Source organism: Barbus barbus, assembly GCF_936440315.1.
Source record: "Barbus barbus genome assembly, chromosome: 12".
In the NCBI taxonomy this organism is placed as follows: Eukaryota; Metazoa; Chordata; class Actinopteri; order Cypriniformes; family Cyprinidae; genus Barbus; species Barbus barbus.
In genome coordinates, this window is record NC_136740.1 from 17,661,141 (window position 1) to 17,681,540 (window position 20,400).

Below are 20,400 nucleotides of genomic sequence, written 5' to 3' on the forward strand. Positions count from 1 at the left end.
CTGTTTCCTAACAGAAATGAGAGAATTAAAATTCTTTAGATATTTAAACATTCTAATCCGAAAAAGCTGTTTTTTTGTGTGTGTGCTGAATTTTTACTCTCAGAATAACAAAAACTCAAATTGCATTGAGAGTCTCACTGTGCGATTTAGAAATTAAAGAAAGCAGAAATTGAAAGTTCTGATATTGGAGCGGCATAAGCGAAGAATGGTTTCAGAGGACTCCAGAAAAGAGGAAGGAAAAAATGAAATGGGAATATACAGCATCATTTCACAAATGCAAGAATACAATGACAGAAAAAGAGAAAGCAAGAACCTGCAAGACATCAAAAATCACACAACAGAACATATTAACTGTGAGCAACTTTAAGTGTCTCTGTTTCCCTGTGCCTGTCGACCATAGTGAGGGAGGGAGAGATGGAAGGAGGCAGGGATGATGGTGGAGGAGTCAGGGGTCCCAGACTTTTAATGGGATGCGGAGACACAGGTGGAGGAAGAGAAGAAAGAGGGGGCAAGACTCCCCCGATACCCCCAGATTTGGCCCCTAGAAGGTGTGAGCGACCACCCAAACCTGGCTCCTTCCCCAGAGCGAAGTCCGGCTCGTTCTCATTCTCCGAGCTGCAGTCGCTCAGGTCTGTGATCTCCAGCTCAGAGTCAGACTCCGGATCCTGCTTCACACCCTTCCTCCGCTCGGAAGGGCTTTGACGGCCTCCTCCTCCGCTTCCCACACTGACTCCACCCAAACCCAATCCAAGGCCTAACCCCAAAGCAAGACCTCCACCTGTCACGCCAGTGTTGGTCTCTCCTCTTTCCCGGTCGCCCACACCCGTACCCCCGTTCCCCAGCTCAGTCCGCCCCAGTGACAAGTTCCCTGGGTACGGTGGGATGCAGAGTCTGGGAGGCTGACCACCCGCAGATCCGTTCGTTCCTCCCGTTTGACCACGTTCTGCCCCGGTCGTGTCTCCAGGGGGTAAGAGTGAAGAGAAGGGGTGTGACAGCTGAGACAGGGTGGATTGGAGCGGGTTGGGATAGAAATGTGAGGAGTAGAGGGAGCCTGGGGGCAATTTTGGACAGTTGTTCAGAGAAAAGGCCCCTGGAAGGTAGGGGTTGAAGCTCCATGGGTAGTCAAAAGAGGGGTTCCGTGGGTAAGGACCCAACAGGGATGGAGGTTTGGAGTAACAAGGAGCCCCTGTGGAAACCAGTGTTAATGTTTAAGATCAGATGTTAGGGACATGGCTGAGAACAGAAAATGTGAGACAACTAGAAAACTAGAAGGTCGTTATGAATCATATAGCCTATTCCAAAGTCGTATATATATATTTCTGATTTAAATTGATTTAAAAAAGAAAATATATAATATTATTTACATTTGAGAATATTATGATAATTCATTCCTAAGCTGATTTTTATTTCTCTCTCTTTCTCTCTCTCTCTCTCTCTCTCTCTCTCTATATATATTTATATGACTTACATTTTGATACAAAATACAGTAAAAACAGTATTGTGAACTAATTTTACAATTACAAATAGCTGTTTTAATATATTTTCTAATGTAATTTATTCACGTAATGGCAAAGCTGAATTTTCAGGAATCATTACTTTTTTAGTTTGTGTCTAATTATTTGCAATTAACTTATTAATTTCAATAATGAATTTAGTGTTATATTTAAAGCCCCTTTCACACAGTAATACCAGTAATTGCAGTAAAATTACTGTAACGACTTTACTAGTAAATACAAATATGTGCTGTTCACACAGGCAGTCTTTTTACCGATAAAACACCATTCATACATCAGTTTCAAAGTACCAGTAAATTCTGTGACATAATTAACCACAAATGACGTCTAAACGGTTGTGCCTCCGCGTTCTGAACTCTTACGTGCTTATACAGGCAATCTCATTCTGTGTTCACAAAGAGCACATTATAATTTACTGGTAATGTTACAACTTCTCATATCTGTATTTTTGAAAGGTCTTGTTCACATGATCTCTTAACGGTAATTTACCAGTAAATACTTTATGTGTGAAAGGGGCTTATGTTTTATCATTTTCTACATTATTAATACAATATTATAAGATGTAAGATAAAATAGAATGGAAAGAGAAATAAGAAATCAGTCAGCTAAGTTTTTCCACTAATAAACTGATAAATTATCCAATATTCTCAAATGTACATAGGAACAAATGAGAGTTGATATTCCTGATTTAACACTCAAAATACTTTATATGGTTTTCACAAAGATTTTGCTTCCATTACAAACACCTTTTCTTCATATGGTCACCTTTACCTTTGTCCTCTGTCTCTTTCTTTCTTCATTCAAGCCTACTTCGCTTTCTCTCCTTTTCTCTCCCTCTCTTTTTATCTCCTCAGCCTCTCTCTGTGTTATTTGCTATGCAGCGCTAATTTGAGAGTGCTCGAGTGTGTGTGTGTGTAGGGCCAGGAGTAGCTGGCAGACACATGAATATTGAATCAGTCAGGCAGGCCTCACTTGCTTATGAAAACACAGTAATGGGCGCCCACAGGCCACAAACTGAAGCCTGCACCCTCAATTAGGGCCTTCCTGCTTGGGAAGGGATTAGGACAGGGGGTACACATGGGAGGCTGAGAGGGGTAAGAAGAGGAGGAGGGCAGAAAAGGACCTCAGGACAAACAAAGTTGAATGGGTGAGGGTTTTTGTGTGTGTGTGGGGGGGGGGGGGGGGGGGGGGGGGTTGCATTGACATACTCATGCCCTCATACATTCTGATACACCGGTATTTCAGTGTACATTCAGAGCATTTGAAAAGACGAAGGAGTGTGCGCATGACACCGTATCACTCTCAGAGGAAGTGCTAAAATGCACAAATGCAAGTGTATAATACAAATAGAAACTAACGCTGTCAAGAATGTAGCGATTTCATGAATGAATGAATGAATGAATGATTGGTGTACACAAAATACATGAATCTAAATGTAATAAAAATACTACTGATAACAGTCTTAAATCTTAACTCACGTTTATATAACATCACTGCTCTGAAGAAGAAAGAACCTTTCCTAATTAACATGAATCCATAATTTTCTCTGTTACATTTGTTAAATTGGCTGTTCTGTTTAATTTATGTCTCACCTGAGCTGAGGAAAGGAAAAGTGTCCAGTCTCAGCTTGTCCCCATCAGGCCCTGGGGCCCCTGCACTGCGCTCAAACAGAGAGGGCCCTCGACCTGATTCAGGCAAACGAGGGAATAAAGACTGAAGGGCCTAGGAAGGATGGGACAGAGAAAACACAAGTGTGTCAAGATCATTAGACAGTGAAAAAAAATGAGTGAGAAGTATTAGTTTAATAAATGACATAGTGTATAAACAGTGATTGAATGACAGATTAACAGACCAAGAAACATTTGTTATTATAATCAATTTTAAAAACAGTATTTTTGTGTACACTGAATCCTTGTTTTAGGATTCTTTAATGTACAGATAGCTCAGAACAACAGAATTTATTTGAAATAGAAATATTTTGTAACATTATATATGGCTTACTGTCACTTTAGACCTTGGTTACTAAAATCCTTTTAAAAATACATTTTTATATATATTTATCTTTTATATGATATATATTGTGTAAAGAAATCTTTGCCTCATTAAAAATGTCAATTTTAATTAAAAAATTACTGGTCTCTCTGTCTGTCTGTCTTTCCATCCATCCATATATATATATATACACACACACACACACATATGTGTGTGTGTGTGTGTGTGTGTGTGTGTAGATAGATAGATAGATAGATAGATAGATCGATCGATAGATAAATAGATAGATAGATAGATAGATAGATAGATAGATAGATAGATAGATAGATAGATAGATAGATAGATAGATAGATAGATAGATAGATAGATAGATAGATAGATAGATAGATAGATAGATAGATAGATAGACGCAGTGTTTTTTCGCTTACATTAAGTAGTAAAAAATGTAAAATAATTAGTTTAATATATAATAGTACATAAACAGTTTAAATGACTAATAGAGTAACATCATAAACGTGATGTTTATGTAGTACAAAATTTTTTGAAGTCATAAAATATTAAAATAAGTGATAAATAGACCAAGAATTCACTGCTGTAAATTCACAATCAGATGATGATAAGAAACGTGAAAATATCATGACATCTTTAACGCTGTCTTAGAAATCTTGAAATAAGTAAGCCTTTCTTAAAGACTTCATAAGATGTCAGTCAGAGTAGGCCACAGAGAGATCCTGGGGTTTACCTCCCAAAATGTGAAATGGCTTTTTGGAGCAGATTAGAAAAGTGTGGTGGGGGATAAAGCTCAATAAAGGAAGCCTGGAAGTCATCGCAGGAATCTTAGCGGATGAACGCCGTAAAGATTTTCTCACTTTTTTTTTTTTATTATTAGTGACATGAAGGTGATCAATAATTTGTCACTCTTCTCTTCTCAGTGAGAAAAGGCAGGACTGTACTTCGAAGCTACGTAATCTGGATTTCTTAACAAAACCGCATTAATGACATGCACTGATCTGACAGCCCCACCTTCTCTTTCATTTCTCACATGTCTTTCATTTTCAATCAATGGCAGTGATGAGCACGCCATCCCAGACAGAGATGAGAGGAAAGGGATAATGTCTTCTTTTGTTTTAAGGCTTCTTAACGCCATCTGTGACATTCTCTCTACTTTCTTCTTCACCTCTGGCTCTCTCTCTTTCCTTTCTCCTTCAGTCTCCTCTAGTCAAGATGTACAGCAGATAACTTTCTCATAGAATGACCTGGGTAGATTTTTTTTTTTTTGGACGTTTAAAATAAAGATTATTATAAAAATAATAATTTTATGAGCCTACTTATTTTACCTTACCATGTATAGCAAATTTGCCACCATTTTATTCTTTTAAACCATTTATGTTAAGGTGCAGATTTTAAGTGAATTCAGGTTTCAGATTTGGCTAAACCTTTATTGATGAAACCTATTCTCAGTCTTTTTGTATTCAAGCAGAACATATAAATTTATGCTTTGCCCCTGGTGTTCAGATGATAACTATAATAGTTTAAGTTTAACATTGACTGAAGGCAAACATTTGCTGAACACCAATATTATAGAGCAATTACAGACAGTAGAAAAGAAATAAAATAAATACAAAAAAGATACCTACATATTGATTGACTCTGTACAATGAATAGCCTGATCCCTCACATCAAAGCTAATACGGAGGGCCTTATACAGTATGGATAAAAAAAATCCCATCAATTATTAAACACTGGCAATAGAACTGTTATTACCACAGAGCACATCTTCAGCTCTTCAGGTTTTTGTATGACTTCATTCTTCTGTTCAACCTAGCGGATCATTCCTGTCTCTCATTACCCTGAGATCTGGTCTGATGATATTTTGCTTCTGTAAACGCACTGCATATGATGTATTTATTTTCTTTGTACCTCGGGTGTGACAGGGCTGCAATCCGGTGTTGCGGCTCCTCCATTGAAGTGATTCTGGGCCAGCAGGAACGGAGAGCTGGCCATGTCCAGCAGTGGGTAATTCACCAGAACCACCTTACTGAAGTTGAACTTGTAGGTGAAGCGCTTGCCTTTAGTTTTGTGCAAAATGCGTTTGTTGTAGTAGTACCTGCAGGTTGGAGAACAACAATCTAAATGTTTCGATTCTGTCATAATTTACTCTTGTCCTTCCAAATTGTTTTGAAGAATGTCTCAGAGGTTTTTGTCCATACAATGAGATCCAATGTTGTTTTGTACTTCAAGGTTTGGAACGACATGAGGATGAATAAATGATGACATAGATGACAACTATCCCTTTAAAGGGGGGAAAGGCTGCCTCCTCCTCCACCCGAAACATTTCCAGGGTCATGGCCTTCATTCGGGAATGCCACCCTTGTCAGCTTCCTGTTCTGCACGGTGATGACTGCTTAGATTTCCCTTAACATCACACAACCGTGTATTGCTCAGTTGGAAATAAGAGATGGATCTGTCCAGACTATTTGAGTCTTTTCCCTTGACCATCACCCGTTTGCGTTCATCACGTATGTCAGAGCGCTTTGAGGATGCGCACATGTGCATGAGAGCGAGGCTCTTTAATCTCAGCACACTTCATGCTTGACTTCACCTTACCCGGTCCGGCAGCCTACACGAGCTCCCGTGATGCAATCTGCCGGTGCAATAATTTGTAAGCTTTTATTTTATGTGCCAATTGTGCCCCTTAATTGAGCAATTAAGCAAGGCTAATCAACGAGGCTAATTATGGCCTGTGCCTATTCATAACAATTAGCAGCCAGCGACAGCATCTATTAAAGGGAGGTTGGGGGAGGAGGGAGGAAAGCAGAGCGATAAAAGAGACGGGATGAGAAATGGATACGCATTTTTGCAGAAGTACTTCAACCAGGGTCAAAGTTCAAACCTTCAAAGTTTTATGTTGGAGTTTGGAGTTTGAAAGGAGATCAGATATAAGTTTGGTGAGGTACGAATACATTTTAGAATTAATTTCAAAATCCCCATCGACAAGTATTCTTTTTTATGAGGCGCTCGCCGGAGAACATCCAGTATCCATTTAGATGTTCAAAGATTCCACAAATTGGACTGTATTGATGTTCTTCAGAGGGAAGGCAGCACTTAAAATATCCACAAACTATCAAGCATGGAGGGGCCAATGCTATTGTACAGGATATTATGTGAGGAAAAAATAAATGATGTTTTTCCCCCCATCAGATGCAAGATAAAAACATGCACACAGAGAAGAAACAGCCAAACAGGCTGTATACTCAACAAAGCACACATCTAGAATCTACATATTGCATGAGAGAATGATAAAAGGCAGCGATTAAGCATTAACACAGAAAACAATCCTATGAATATGAAACACGCACGATGTGCATACCTAAGTGCTCGGCTGAGCTTGTCGTAGTTCATGTGAGGTTTGCACTTCCGAAGGCCCCACAGTCTTGCCACCTCATCTGGGTCTTTGATCACAAATTCACCATAGTCTCCCTGCCAGGCAATCACCCCCTGGTATTCCTCCTTCTGCAGCAGCTCCAGGATGAAGTGCCACAGCTGGATCTGCCTGGAGCCTGGGCTTGATTCTGGCTTATAGGCCCAGTCTGGGAAGGCGATGCCTGGGGAGAAGGAGGTGAGTAAGTGAAAGGATTTGGATAAGGCCTGTTAGTTTTGGTACTTGCTAAGAGCATTTCTGTCTAAATATCTGATGCAGTGATGGGTGGTTTAATAGGGGATTTTGATCCTTAGGGGAGTAGTTAGCCTGTGTTTTATGTACAAGTATATGTAAGTGAACTTTACATTTTTGAAAAATAATTTTTAAAAATCTTTAAATTAGGCTACGTTTAAAGTGAATAATTAACTCAAACTTAACGTTGGAGTGTGAAATATAGGCAAAGGAACAGGCAATAGACATTAGTTAGGTTAGCCGGCATATTGACTTTAAAGCGGATGAAAACGAGGCTGTTGAGCATAGACTTGAGTTTACAATGGCATACATTGTATAAAGGTCCTATTACGTCATTTTCGCCAACTTTCAAAACTGTTTTTCGGGGCTTTTGTCTACTGAAAGTTTGTTTTTGGAAAGACATTTCTTCAGCTGAACAGTCGGTATGTTCTTGTTATTAAACAACAGTACAATCCATTGAATGCACTTCTATCCCTCACAACCTCACTTTAATTCCAGTCAAACATGAAATATGATTCTACCCTGTGCCTGACTAGTCTATATTGTGTCTAAAATGTAAGTTGCTCAATATTAACTTCTATTTTAATAAACTGCAATATAATAGCATATCACACTTGCAGCCATGCCGTTGGTCAAAACAACACCAGTCCTATTAGTGTGATAATTAGCTTAAATATGTATCAATATGCAACCTTTTTTAAAAAGCAATGTAACATCTATGCATTTGTTTCTACTGTCTTGTCATACAGAACCATGACGGTGAAGAAGACGACATTTAAGATTGATGACAAAACCTCTTCCAGTGTCTCACCTGGTGTCCAGAGGGTTGGGACGGGTGGCGTGAGCAGCAGGTCACTAACACAGTTACAGTCCATACCTCCACTACACCTGCATTCACACAAAATTTGAGCGTAAACCGTTGAAGTTAGAACACAGAACACATGGCTAAAGGCTAAAGCATAATAATTTGACTCAACAAATGTGTGTCATGGTCTTGTGGACTTATTTCACCCACTATACACCAGTGTGTCAGAACATGCTGTTGTAAAGCATGAGGGCATGTCATTCCAGCGGCCTCTAAAATCAATCAATGCTTTTCATTTGAAGGGTTTCTTTAAATATGGTTGCCGAAGGCCGTCCCTTCAGCCTTGCAGAAGATCACTGAGCATTTTTTCTCAAAGAGCAATGTTCAAAAGACTCCATCTCATGCTGAACACATGACCGTGCGTGAGGCCCTCAAGCAATTAGTCCATATAGGTATTTCTTTGCATTTTACAATGTTATATTTTGTTCAGAATAAGTGCAAAAATGTACATGATGTTGTAAAACAAATAAATTTAAGAGTAAAAAAAAAACAATTCCAGTTTCCACTTGTTTTGCGCTAAAACTGAACTTCATTTCCAACATGAAATATTCACGTTGCAGCAAAAGGAAATAAACACACCACGGCAGGCATGTGTTCATACAAATAACTTCAAAGCAGGATATCAAAAATCATTGAAGATTGCATCTGGTATCAGAACAACTGGGAGCATCAGTAAAGATCCATCTCTCCATGCAGCAATTCAGTATACATGGCTAGAGAAATTCAATCTCTCTTCAGCCATCACAATTTCATAAAGGTTGTTTTACAAAGCTCGGGTGGAAGAAAAAGGAGCCGGTACAAGGGTATCTTTAATGCTGGTCTCTCCCTCTCCCCCTCTTCTCTCTCACTCTATTTAATTATGCTCTGTGAATTTTGGATCTTCCCTCCAGCATTGAAATGGAACGTGAATTATTGAGGTGTGTTTGTATAAATTATTATTGCTAACTCCAGGCACTTCTCTCTCACACACAAGTACACACACACACAAACACAACCTTTGTTGCTTTTACTCTTTGGACTGTCCACTTGCTCTCCACCACCATCTTACCAACTACTTCTCATCTCGCTCTTTTTATTGTAACATTCATCTATCGTTATTTTTTTAATGGAGTATCTTTCCTATTCAAGAAAGCTGGTATGTCAATTCAGTCGGCTGTATTCTTACTTACTATTCCGGTAGCTTTGCAAGGGCATAGAAATGTAGATTCAGACTTTCATGATTTGCCTTAGCAGGACAGTCTTTTACTTTGCGATACTAAACTATCAAGTTAAGAATTGATATTACTTGAACATTATTTAAAGCAATAACTGAGCACAATGCAACTGGTGCAGTCAATATCACACCTGTAAATGAATTCATTCAGAAATTTCCATCCACTTTCTGTGAAATTTGTATTCATTGCAGCCAGCCTATCATATCAAAGGAAACCTGGCCTTACCTGGCACCTAACTGCACCCTCGCTCTCTTATTCTCCTCTGTATGTTTTGCTCCCGCTCTGTAATTTTCCGTTTGATTTCGGAGGTTATGCATTTTTTACAAATCAAAGAGGAAGCCAGGACGCCCCCCCACCCCTTCCCTTTTCTCGATCTCCTTCTTTTGCCCTGCTCTTCCCCTCCAGGCCAGTGAGGAGATAAAGGAGCCCCCATCATTTCCTTGTTAGTTTTGATTTGGGCAGCACAGGGCTTTCAAGTTCTCCCTATCACCCCCAGAAACATTATAACTAGCAGCCAAGGGAATACATCTTCTCACAATCTCTTAGATATGAAGAAACTGATTCAGGGAGAGAACAACCACCGCACACACCAAACAAAAAAACTCAGAAAAAGAGATGCACATACACATGGACAGGGCAACACAAAGTAACATCATTCCCCAAGACAACGTGCTCAAATGCACTCTTGAGAAAAGTAAAACTCTTCTGTGACAGGTACATACGATCACATCAAGGTAACAAACTAACAGCAGCTCACAATTATATCATCTGTGAGTAGACCCATACACACACACAAAATATAATGTGTGTTTATGGGTCTAAAAAAAAAAGTAGGGGAAAATTAATATAAATAAGCATTCTTTAAATAATTAAAATAAAATCTATAATTTATTGTTTATGTAAATATATCAGTGTATCGATGTATACATATATGAATGCTGAATGTGAAAATATATATCACTTAATTTTTAATTTATAACACAATATAAAATGATATAAAGCAGATTTCATGCTTCAATATTAAATATTTTGCACGTATGTAAAATAATTTTAATCATTCAGTAAATCTTTCTTTTGTGATGGTGTGGGGATTTGAAGAATTTCAGTTTAATGCTGTGGAAAAATGATTTGTGCTAATCTTATAGCAACACTAAGTATGAAATAACAAGTGCACTGTTATAAACATTATTGCATTTAAACACAGGCATTGATTACTCATTTATTATGGAATAGTGATGCCCTACAGATTTAACGCGTTTACCCCTGTGACTAATTACATTTAGTGAAAAGCTCTGTTGATTGCACATTAATGTTTCGACCAAACACGGCCGCTGGAAACAAGGTTGTGTTACGGGTGAACAACAAAATAAAATGGTAAAAAGGTGATGTACAGAAGTGGACTAAAGAGTGGAGGAAAAGAGAAAGAACTGAGTAACAGATGGCCGACATTGTTTCTAGTTGTGAAAAAGATGGACAGCAAGGTTCTGAAGCAAAAATACTGAGGGAATGTGATGAGTCTCGTCCCTCTCGCTCTCTGCTCCCAGGACATGAAACAAACCCTCCGAATCGGTGTCATCTTTCTGTTTCGGGCTGCCACTGAAAAGGGACTTACTGAGCACCCTCGCCCCTCTCTCTCTTTCTCCCCCCACTGTTCCTTCCTCTTTCCTTCTTTTACTTTCTCTCGATCTCTCGATTTCTCTTGACTCTGCTCTGACAGTCTGCACAGCCTCAGGGTCAAAGAACAGAAGGACTGGCTTGTGTGTTTGTTATGAAGAAGGAAAAAGAGAGAGCAGGGGAAGAGAGGGGTAAGGGGAGAGATGGTCAAGATGGAGAACTTGAGATGGGGCGCATCTGACACATTGTGAACGCTGCCAGACAAAAATGACAGTTCCTATGTAAACTTGTGGAAGTGAAATATTTTCAGGTGGCTCACAATCATATTTCTGTGAGACCTTCTGTTTACAGAAACTAAATTTCAAACATTTCATAACAACCCTTAACAATCCACAAATAGGTAAGACATCCTTGTCTTTCAGCTGCATGGAGCGTGCAAAGTGAAGGACATTTAATCACATTATTAAAAACTATTAATTTCTCTACAAAGGTTTTGGATCCTTCTTATACTGGGTTTCTCTACAGTGTAATAAATTCCAATTTCATTTTGTGTTTCATTTATGACAGTTATTTTAGAGCACACCACACGAACTTGGAGAATATTGCACCACATTTTTGCTTAAATATCTTTGGTTACTCAGTATTTTATTGCATTGTGTGTCTCCAACATTGATATCATATTTCCAAAGGCTTTATATATCAGCTTCACATTAAAGTTTAGAATTTCTGCTGAGACTGTGTAAATCAATCAAGCACAAAGAGTGCAATCTACCTCAATGCTGTGGACATAACCTAACAACTCTAAAAGCATAACAGGCAGTGTGAGTGTGTTATCACTCTCACCGTTGTGGCATATGTCAGCTGTATGTCGTTATTTGTGACATAATTGTTCTTCTACAAAATCTTAGTATATTAAATGAATTTGTATGTAATTAAAAAGAGTCTGCTGATACCATTTTTTTTCGTTTAACATCACTTAACATTATACAAATCAAATTGGACATGAGATTCCTTACAAGGAACTTGTTTTTGTCCTGTAAACGTTTTATATGTTTACAAATAGAGACTTATGTTTCTGCTGTCACCTCAGGAGGGTGGTCATGCGTGTGGTGATTTCACCCCTGTAGCGCACGTCTAATTGGTTGCGTCTCACCCCGTGTTACTCCTCTCTCCCCTAAACAAGCGATCTTTCCCAACAGCAGACACTAGCGAAGTTTAGATATGAAACCCAATAATTGAGATAATAAGGTAAAGAGACCGTGAAAGCGAAGTTTCGGCGGTGCTCAACATTTGCGGATGAGAAAGCTGAGGAAACTTGGTAAAAAAACGAGATGGAAGAACTTGCTCAACTTTAGGAGCGATGATAGGAGCGAGCGTGCGATATGGTATCAGTTTCTTATAGAACATCGGACTTAAGATACAAGGAAAAGAAGGGGAAAAAGACGGAGAAAAAGTATCAATCGATAGGGTTAAATTATTCATCGTCATTAATTATCGATCGCTCTCCGTTGCCGACTCGTCCGCCTCGCGCCAGAGTTGAAAGGAGGGAAAGTGCGCTTTATTAAAACCGGCTCGAGCCTCATTGTTTCATGTCCCGCGGCAAAGAAAAAGCTCGAGCTTGGTTCTGCCCGCGCCAGTGAAAAATATACACACATCGCCCCCCTTAAAGCTCTTTTTCTCTCTACTCGCTCGCTTTCCCTCCCGACGCGCGGGAGAGCTTTGGAGAGCCTCGTACGGTGTTCACGGGGCGGCTGTGTCTCGCGTGGATCGATGTGGGATCAATGGCTCTCGCTGACTAATAGCCAGAGAGCGCCTTTGATCTCGCGACTGAGAGATCAAAACCTACGCAAGAGGGAAGAGAGAAGGGAAGAGAAAGAGGAAAATGCGCGGGAGAGCGAGCGGACCTTAAACTTCACACAAACACGCGCGCCGCTCGCACTTCGTTACATCTGCAGTCGTCTTGTGAGGTGACATCACAACGTATTTTCCACGACTGTTTACTTTCCTTCAATGAGCAGGTAGCAACGCCCTGCCTTCATACACACATAAACAGGCAAATTTTGCGGTTATTTCAGCAAATGAGGCTGTTTTTACAGCAAGTGGAGCCTGTGCAGCGTGTTGTAACTCCCGAAGTAAATATTGAAAATATTTTAACATTTAAGTCTCTAAGTTTTCACTAATTTGAGTTCTACTCACTTAATACCACTAAACATCTATATGTGCCATAGTTCTTACCTGAAAAAAACTTTTGTGTATCACTTTGTGCACCTTTTAAATTCAAAACCAAGACACCTTTATTCTGCTTCAAATTACTGTTCGAATGGTGCACATGCAACTTTTTGTCTCCGCTAGATGTTAATTTAAAAAGGTGTGGAAAAGTAATTAATATAAGTATTTAAAGAAAGACTGCTCAAGGTCTTGAGATCACAGCAATTTAAGTGTGCATTTCAACACCAGATGATCCTCCATTAAATCGCTCTAAAGACGAAACTAGTGAATCCTGCTGTTTTATGCTTCCTCCTTATGTCTTTATCGCGTACTGTTCTACAGGACAAATAGCTTTTGCGCCACATTTCTTCCTACTTGCTATCCCCCTCTCTCTTTATCCCTCCTCCCTCTGGTCAGCGAGTTACTCTCTCTATCGCTCTCACTTCCCGAATTAACCACTCAAGAAGTCACCACCGACTCAATCAATAGCTCATACATAAACCCTACTATAATCGCTCCACATGCCTGTCTGTCTGCCCCCTCATCCCTCGTTACCCCTTCATTCTCTCTCACACACATTTCTTCTGTCCTCCCACCCTCTGTTTATGTTGGCTGGACAACCTGTTCTGTTAATTAAACTTATTTTTCACTTTTTTATTGCTGCCTTCTTATAACATCTTGATTTTTATCCTTAGATTTTATCTGCGCAAAAACTGTAATTGATCTAATTACTGTGTTGCTCTGCATCGGTAAAATGTGGTACCTCATTTAGAGTCAGTCTAAAAGGCATTTTTGCTTTGTGTTGTGCTTTCTCTGAACAATGTCATCTGTGACAGACACACTTATTGTATTCTGTTGTCTCTACACTACACAGTAAATTACCCGGTGTTAAATCAACAATGTACACCGAGCAGTGTTGATTTAACACTGGGGAATTTACTGTGTAGGTGTGTTGCACAGATTTGACTATTTCTATCAACATTTAGTAAATGTACATAATCATCTATCAGTACATGATAAATATTCGGTTTTAAAAAAAGAATCTCTTACTACTCCAGCAAAGAATGTTGGATAGCAGAGTTGGCAGCCAAGAGTTTTCTCAACATTTAATTTACAAAATGTGTGGTAACATAAATTAACAAAAAAATATTATTATTGTCCGAATCAACCTGTCTACATTAGATTATGATGATAAGTGCAAATACATGGGAACAATTGCACTAACCACTTTTTACAGTGCAGTTAGTAGCTATTTTAATTTGACAGTCAAAATAGCTAAAATTGTGCTGACAAAGAAAGGTTAATCAATATTTCATGCACTGTTTAAGTGTGTAATATAAAGTTATTTCGAGCTCACTGATTAATTTGTTTTTGCCAAAGCAAGTAAATATTCAAGCTAGACTCTCTTTAGTCTCTGTTGATCTCCTTTACATATTCAAAAATATTAAAACACAGAAACCAACCAACACGCGCGCGCGCGCGCACACACACACACACACACACACACACACACACACAAACAGACAACACACAAGACACACAGAGAATTTAAAGATTACACACGAACGGGCCCCTGCTCATATTCCCTGTTCTCCAGCCTCTCTTTCCCTCTGTCTCTGTTTCAGACTCTTTGATTCGATGGAGCGGTTTGATCTGAGCGAGAGCGAGTTTTGTAAACACATTTTTGCGATCATATAGCCATGGGCAAGGGGAGAGTAAAGCGCGTATAAATGAGGGCTAGAGAGGGAGTATGGCGAGGCAGGGAGAGAGCGACGTTTAATGAGAGGGTGAAGTGGAAAGGCACACGGACGGATTCAAACTAGCGCAGAAATACAAGAAATGTAGAAAAATCAGCCTTCCCCACCGGATAAGTTGATGAAATATAATGTAATAGGCTAGTAGATGGCTGGCTCTGCTTTTAAACAAACAACTCGTGTGAAAAGTGCTATATAGTATCTAAATCGACATTTCCCCACGGAGACAGAGAGAGAGAGAGAGTACAATTTTGCAAAAGAGACATGGCAATCACAAGCAAGGACAGACACAAACACATTACGGTGAGAGCAAATAAAGAGAACACTGTGGCGAAAAACGGATTCGGTGCGAGCTAAACTAATAAATGTGCGCGGTCCTATTCTTTCTCTGTTTCTTTTCTCCACATCGGCGTCGCGAGCTGCTAATTCGTTTAACTTCGATTGCTAGCGCAATAATAGCGCTAACCCATCGCCTCCGTCTCCTGTATTGCAGAGACTTCAGATCACATCTTATTGGGAGGGGAAGAAGCTATGACCCCGTGTCACTGATGATGGCTATAATATACAAGACGAAATAAAACACTAGGCCCATTTAATATTATAATTATACTTTAAAATACTTAAATCAATGCATTATGTGAACAACAAAACAATTAATGTATATAAATATATTCATATAAACATTAATGCAGTATTTCGGCAACAGTATGCTATTAATCTCTTTTAGGAGTTTGAAAGCGCAACGGGACTAAAAAAATATGATGACATTAAGTTGTGAAACGCTTTACATAGCCTAAGTTATGGCAAGTTCTTTCATTGTAATGCCATTATTAAATATCAATTTACACTGTCTCTTTTATCTGTGTGTATTAATTGGAACATGACGCAACTTCTCATTATCAAGTTACTCAGGCACATGCACCATCAAGCCCCGTATCGTTTATTTGCATAAAAAAATCCCAGCTGCTCATGCCTCAGTCCCTTGCGCAGAAAAGGAAAGCTCTTCTTTCTGTCCTTGTTTAGTGTGTGCTTTTCCAGCAATTTCAAAAACGAATAGCTCGGAGCCGTAAGTGTGTCTCTGTTCTGCAGTGGTAGTGAGTGTGTGTGTGTGTGTGTGTGCGCGCGCTCTTTTTCTTCCTATTCTATCTACCTCTGTCCAGGGAATTGTTCTCAACATTCACAAACACATCGCAAATACCCGCCGGCTTCACAGTATCGATTTCTAATTAGACGGCAGGATAATCGTTGGAGAGAGAGAGATGAAAAAGGGAAGAGGGTGGCAAGAATAAATAAATAAATACAAAGGTCTCGTGATTAACTGAATTAATAAGAGAAGTACAAAAACAAGAGAGCAATGCAAAATAATGGCCTTACCTACAATCTTGCAGACATTGCGAACAAAAGGCCTGTAATGTGGCAATGTGAAATTAAATTAAAGGATTTCTTCCTGTTTGGCATATTTTCTGCTATAATGCTGAACCGGTAGGCTGTATTCTCAAGAAAGGTGACTGTAGGATCGAGTTTTAGACTGATTTTTTTAGTTTGAACTAATTCTGTAAGTTTTCTGCCCGCATTTGCTGCGATTTTTTGACGTCAGTCAGGCGACGTCACTCTGAACTCTACTCTGTTTTCCCTTCATCCTCCTCCTCCACCTTTCTCTCATCCTTCTCTACCCTTCTTGGCAGTGCGCGTCACAGAGGTTAGTCCAGGGCTCAGGTAGCTCATTTACTTTAATCAAGCTTTCATCATCACACGCACGTTCAAGACGCTCTTTCGCTTTCTCTTTCCTTTACTTATCATAGAACGACTCTCTCTCTATCACTCTTCATCTCGTTCTTTCCCCGCTCACTCGCTCCTCAAGCATATGCTAATAACTCGGGTGAATACACACCTACTTAACTCTTCTCTCCTTTGTGCTCTCGGTCATTATGATGGTGATAAAGTGTAGGATTACTCAGAGGGCTAAAACAGTGACTGCCCTGCCCCGAACTCAGCGCACACTATCAATCTCCCAGAGTGCTGCTGGAGTCCTGTATCTTTTGCTGTTTTTATCTATCGTCCTTATACTTGCATTCACGCAACTTATTCCTATGCAGCGTAGGGTTAGTCATAACAGTCTTGTGGGTTTAGATTTTCTGTTTTGTCAAAACTGTTTATGAAGTCGCTTTTAATAAGGGATGAAACTTTTTTTGCCTTGCAAAAAAAAAACAAAAAAAACTTGAAGGCAGATGCACGCAGTGAACACATTGATTTCTTCTCTCTCTCGCTTGTATCAGAGATCCGTTAGGATTTCTTTTTTCCGTTTGTTTGAAGTTCTCTGCACGTCTCATTACCGACATGCAAGAATCTCTCAATAAAGGAAGCTCGTTTTACAGGCAGGTGTTACTCCTTCCAGGTGTCGTTTCTGCATATCACGCCCACAATACCATTAGGCCTATTATTATTAATAATAATGGTATTGTGGTATTATAATAATTAATAATAATCATAATGCTGTTGTTGATGTTACTTGTAAATAATAATAATAGCAATAATATTTTTTCCTTGTATCCTTGTGTAGGCTATCCTATTGCGATATTCATCACAATTGGGTCGGACTGATATTGCGGAACATTTCCTTCCGAGAATCTTCTTAAATTAATCAGCATATAGGCTAACTCATGATGTAACTGCAACGCAATTCTCTAGTAAAGTCCGTGACGAGAAGGTCCATGATACAGCAGACGCGTGGCTGTGCGTGTCACCTGCGGCGCGATCTGAAATATAGGCTGGGTTCAGGTTTTCCCAGACTAGAAGTAAATTGTTACAGGAGCCGTCAGGTCACTACACAGAACACCTCACCACTATCTCAGGGAGTTTGTCTCCCTAAGAGAATAGTGCGAAAATACTGCTAAAATAAAAGGTTGCATGTCATCTGTCGAGATTTTAGTGAACAATAAATTATTATGGGTACTGGTAAGTTTCAGAAATGTTTATTTTAATTTACACAGAGATCAATAAATGTGCCCAAAATAAACGCACGTAATCACGCATTGATTAAAAGGGGTGACATCGCCAAAATGTGAACTATAGTCTAGACGCATATCTGAACTCGCTTTTGGAAGAAACACACTCTAACTTTATTTCTTAGAAAACTATTGCAGCGTCACGCATTTCTGGTATAAATAATAGCTTTATGAAGAAAATCTTGATCATAAAAAGACTGAAATTAGCTTAGCAAAGGATACCTAGGCTACATAAATATGATCTGTCTGCCATGTAAAGTCAGGTCTTGTGTTATGTAGCGACTGCGGGTGTTTTTTTTCAAGGCGATTTTACCAACACAGTTTTATTCACAGATATGATTTTGTGTATAATGACTTTGCATTGATCAAAATATATTTATATTGTTTATGTTTTAACAGTTTTGTTCTTTTCTCTCTTATAAACTGGCGAAGAAATGAAAAAGCTGTGCAAATTCTAGATTTATCTGTGGCTGTGTATGGACCGAACCCTAATAAAAATACTAAGTCAAATATTTGTGGACCCTAGATATTCGTAAAACAGGCAGAGAAGAGAGAAATTATAGCTAATAGAAAAATAAAAAAATAGGTTAATTGTAAACTTTTATCCTTGTTCAGTGTGAAAACAGCATGGTTTCCAGAAAATGAAGCAAATCAGGGTCTTAAAGAAATATTCAGTGAAAAAATTAAATGGTCATTATTTACTCACCCTCATGAAACTGTGTGATGTTCTTTATTCTGTGAAACATAAATGGGTGTTAGTTATGGCAGAATGCTTAAGCTGCTTTTTCCCATAGAAATAAAGGTGAATGTCAAGAAAGATTTTCAGTAAATATCAACTTAAATTGCACTGAACTGTTCTTCACACAAAGCTAAATATGGCTTCAGAAGGGTTCCTCTTTTCATGCTATTATGGTGTTTTATTGTGTGCTTGTGGAAGAGAGCAATGCACATTTTTCAAAACTTAATGTGTGTTCCACAGAAGAAAGAAAGGTATTTACAGGTATTAAACATCGGTGTGTTCAAATGATGAAGAATTTTCATTATACAAACCAGCACACAGATCACTCTTAAGTAGAATTTTTTGAAGAAAGTTATCCAGCCCATTCTGCTGAACTAAGCCAAACTTCCATTAATATGTTTATAAGTTTTTCTCTCCAACACTAAAATGTAAATGAAATTCCCATATAGTGTATAATGGCTTTGTAATGATCAATATGGATTAAAATGTGCATTAAGTGTTCTTTTGTCCCTGATAAACTGTTTGGAGTAAGATCCATTAAAATTGCAGGTAAAGGGCTGTTCACATATTGAGCATTTCGCAGAAACAAATCAACCAGAGATCATTCATTTTCACTGAGCGTTGATTTCTGTGACGTGAGCAACAAACACCACTGGAAATGAAATGAGTGTGCCCAGAAAATGATCTCCAATAGTCCATTGGCTCTAATGGTCTCTACAATCTGCTTATGCTTATGATGCTTTTAGGAAACACACCCGAGGGCAGTGGATAAACATCATCAAAACTGAGATGATAGTGGAGCTGGTTGACATCAAAGGTACAAATCCTCATGACCTGCGAAGACAACTTCTGCACTGTTACCTCGTGTCAGGTCTTACCTAGGATCAAAATCAGTGCTTGTGAAATCTCACATTTGGAGTCAGCTGGTTTACACTTTTTAAACCAGTTGGTGTAGAGATACAGGCTTGAACGAGACAAGTCTGTGGGTCTCAGTCCCAAATGAAGCAGTGAGTGTTCCCAAACTTTCTGATGACAAAACAAAGGAGGCAAAGGAAATAAACCCTCACTAACTGCTATTAACCCCTTAACAAGACTCCAGGATCAAGAAGGTGCTCAAAATTACTTTCAACGTCATAGCATTCTCCTTTACCATCTAAATTTTCATCAGTGCAGTGGGCATGGGCCTATATGATGTTTAGATGTTTTATTTGTGTCCCTATAAACACAGAGTCAAGTTCATCATAATAGCATCACTGAGGACTGAAGACCGCAATGCTCTTGAAAACTGGAGCAGAACTGTAGACTAAGAAAGTTACTGCAGCATTTATTATCCTCACTGTAGTTAAATTTAAATCAGAGAATCAATAAACACTGCAGAAAAAATATCAACTTTACTTTTTTGGTTGCTGAAAAAAACAAAGGCTGGAAATAAACCAAAGTTGTAGGTGTTGTTTAACCCTAGAGGGGGCACATAAAAAGAAAAAGAAGGGTGACTCATCAACATACATGGAAAGAATAAAAATGTTAAAATATTAAAATGAGCCCGAAACACAAACTAAACTAAAATTATTACAAATATTCTGCATTGTTTTGGTTGAGATAGAACAAATTGAAATGGATAGTGGTTTTTAAGTTGAATGCATTTGAACATGGTGAATGGGAATATTGATATTTTACACTACAGCAAATTATTATGGCAGTAACCACAAAGCAGGAATTTATTTAACTTTTGACACAGAAAGAGCCTTGTTCTGCTATTTTTTAAGGAATTAGACTGGAATTAAGGAATTAGACTGGGTTTACACAAGCTTTGAGCTCTTAT

At 38.8% G+C, this 20,400-nt stretch overlaps 1 protein-coding gene across 1 annotated transcript; it reads right to left on the reverse strand.

Annotated features, from left to right (window-relative positions):
• Window positions 1–347: 347 nt before the first annotated feature.
• On the reverse strand, window positions 348–8,054 carry LOC306877561 (ETS domain-containing transcription factor ERF-like; the record flags this gene model as incomplete). The annotated part of the gene is made up of 5 exons (XM_079429398.1): window positions 348–1,186; window positions 3,107–3,236; window positions 5,427–5,613; window positions 6,877–7,111; window positions 7,991–8,054. The coding sequence occupies 5 exons, from the start codon at window positions 8,052–8,054 to the stop codon at window positions 348–350; spliced, it is 1,455 nt and encodes a 484-aa protein (XP_079285524.1).
• Window positions 8,055–20,400: the final 12,346 nt, after the last annotated feature.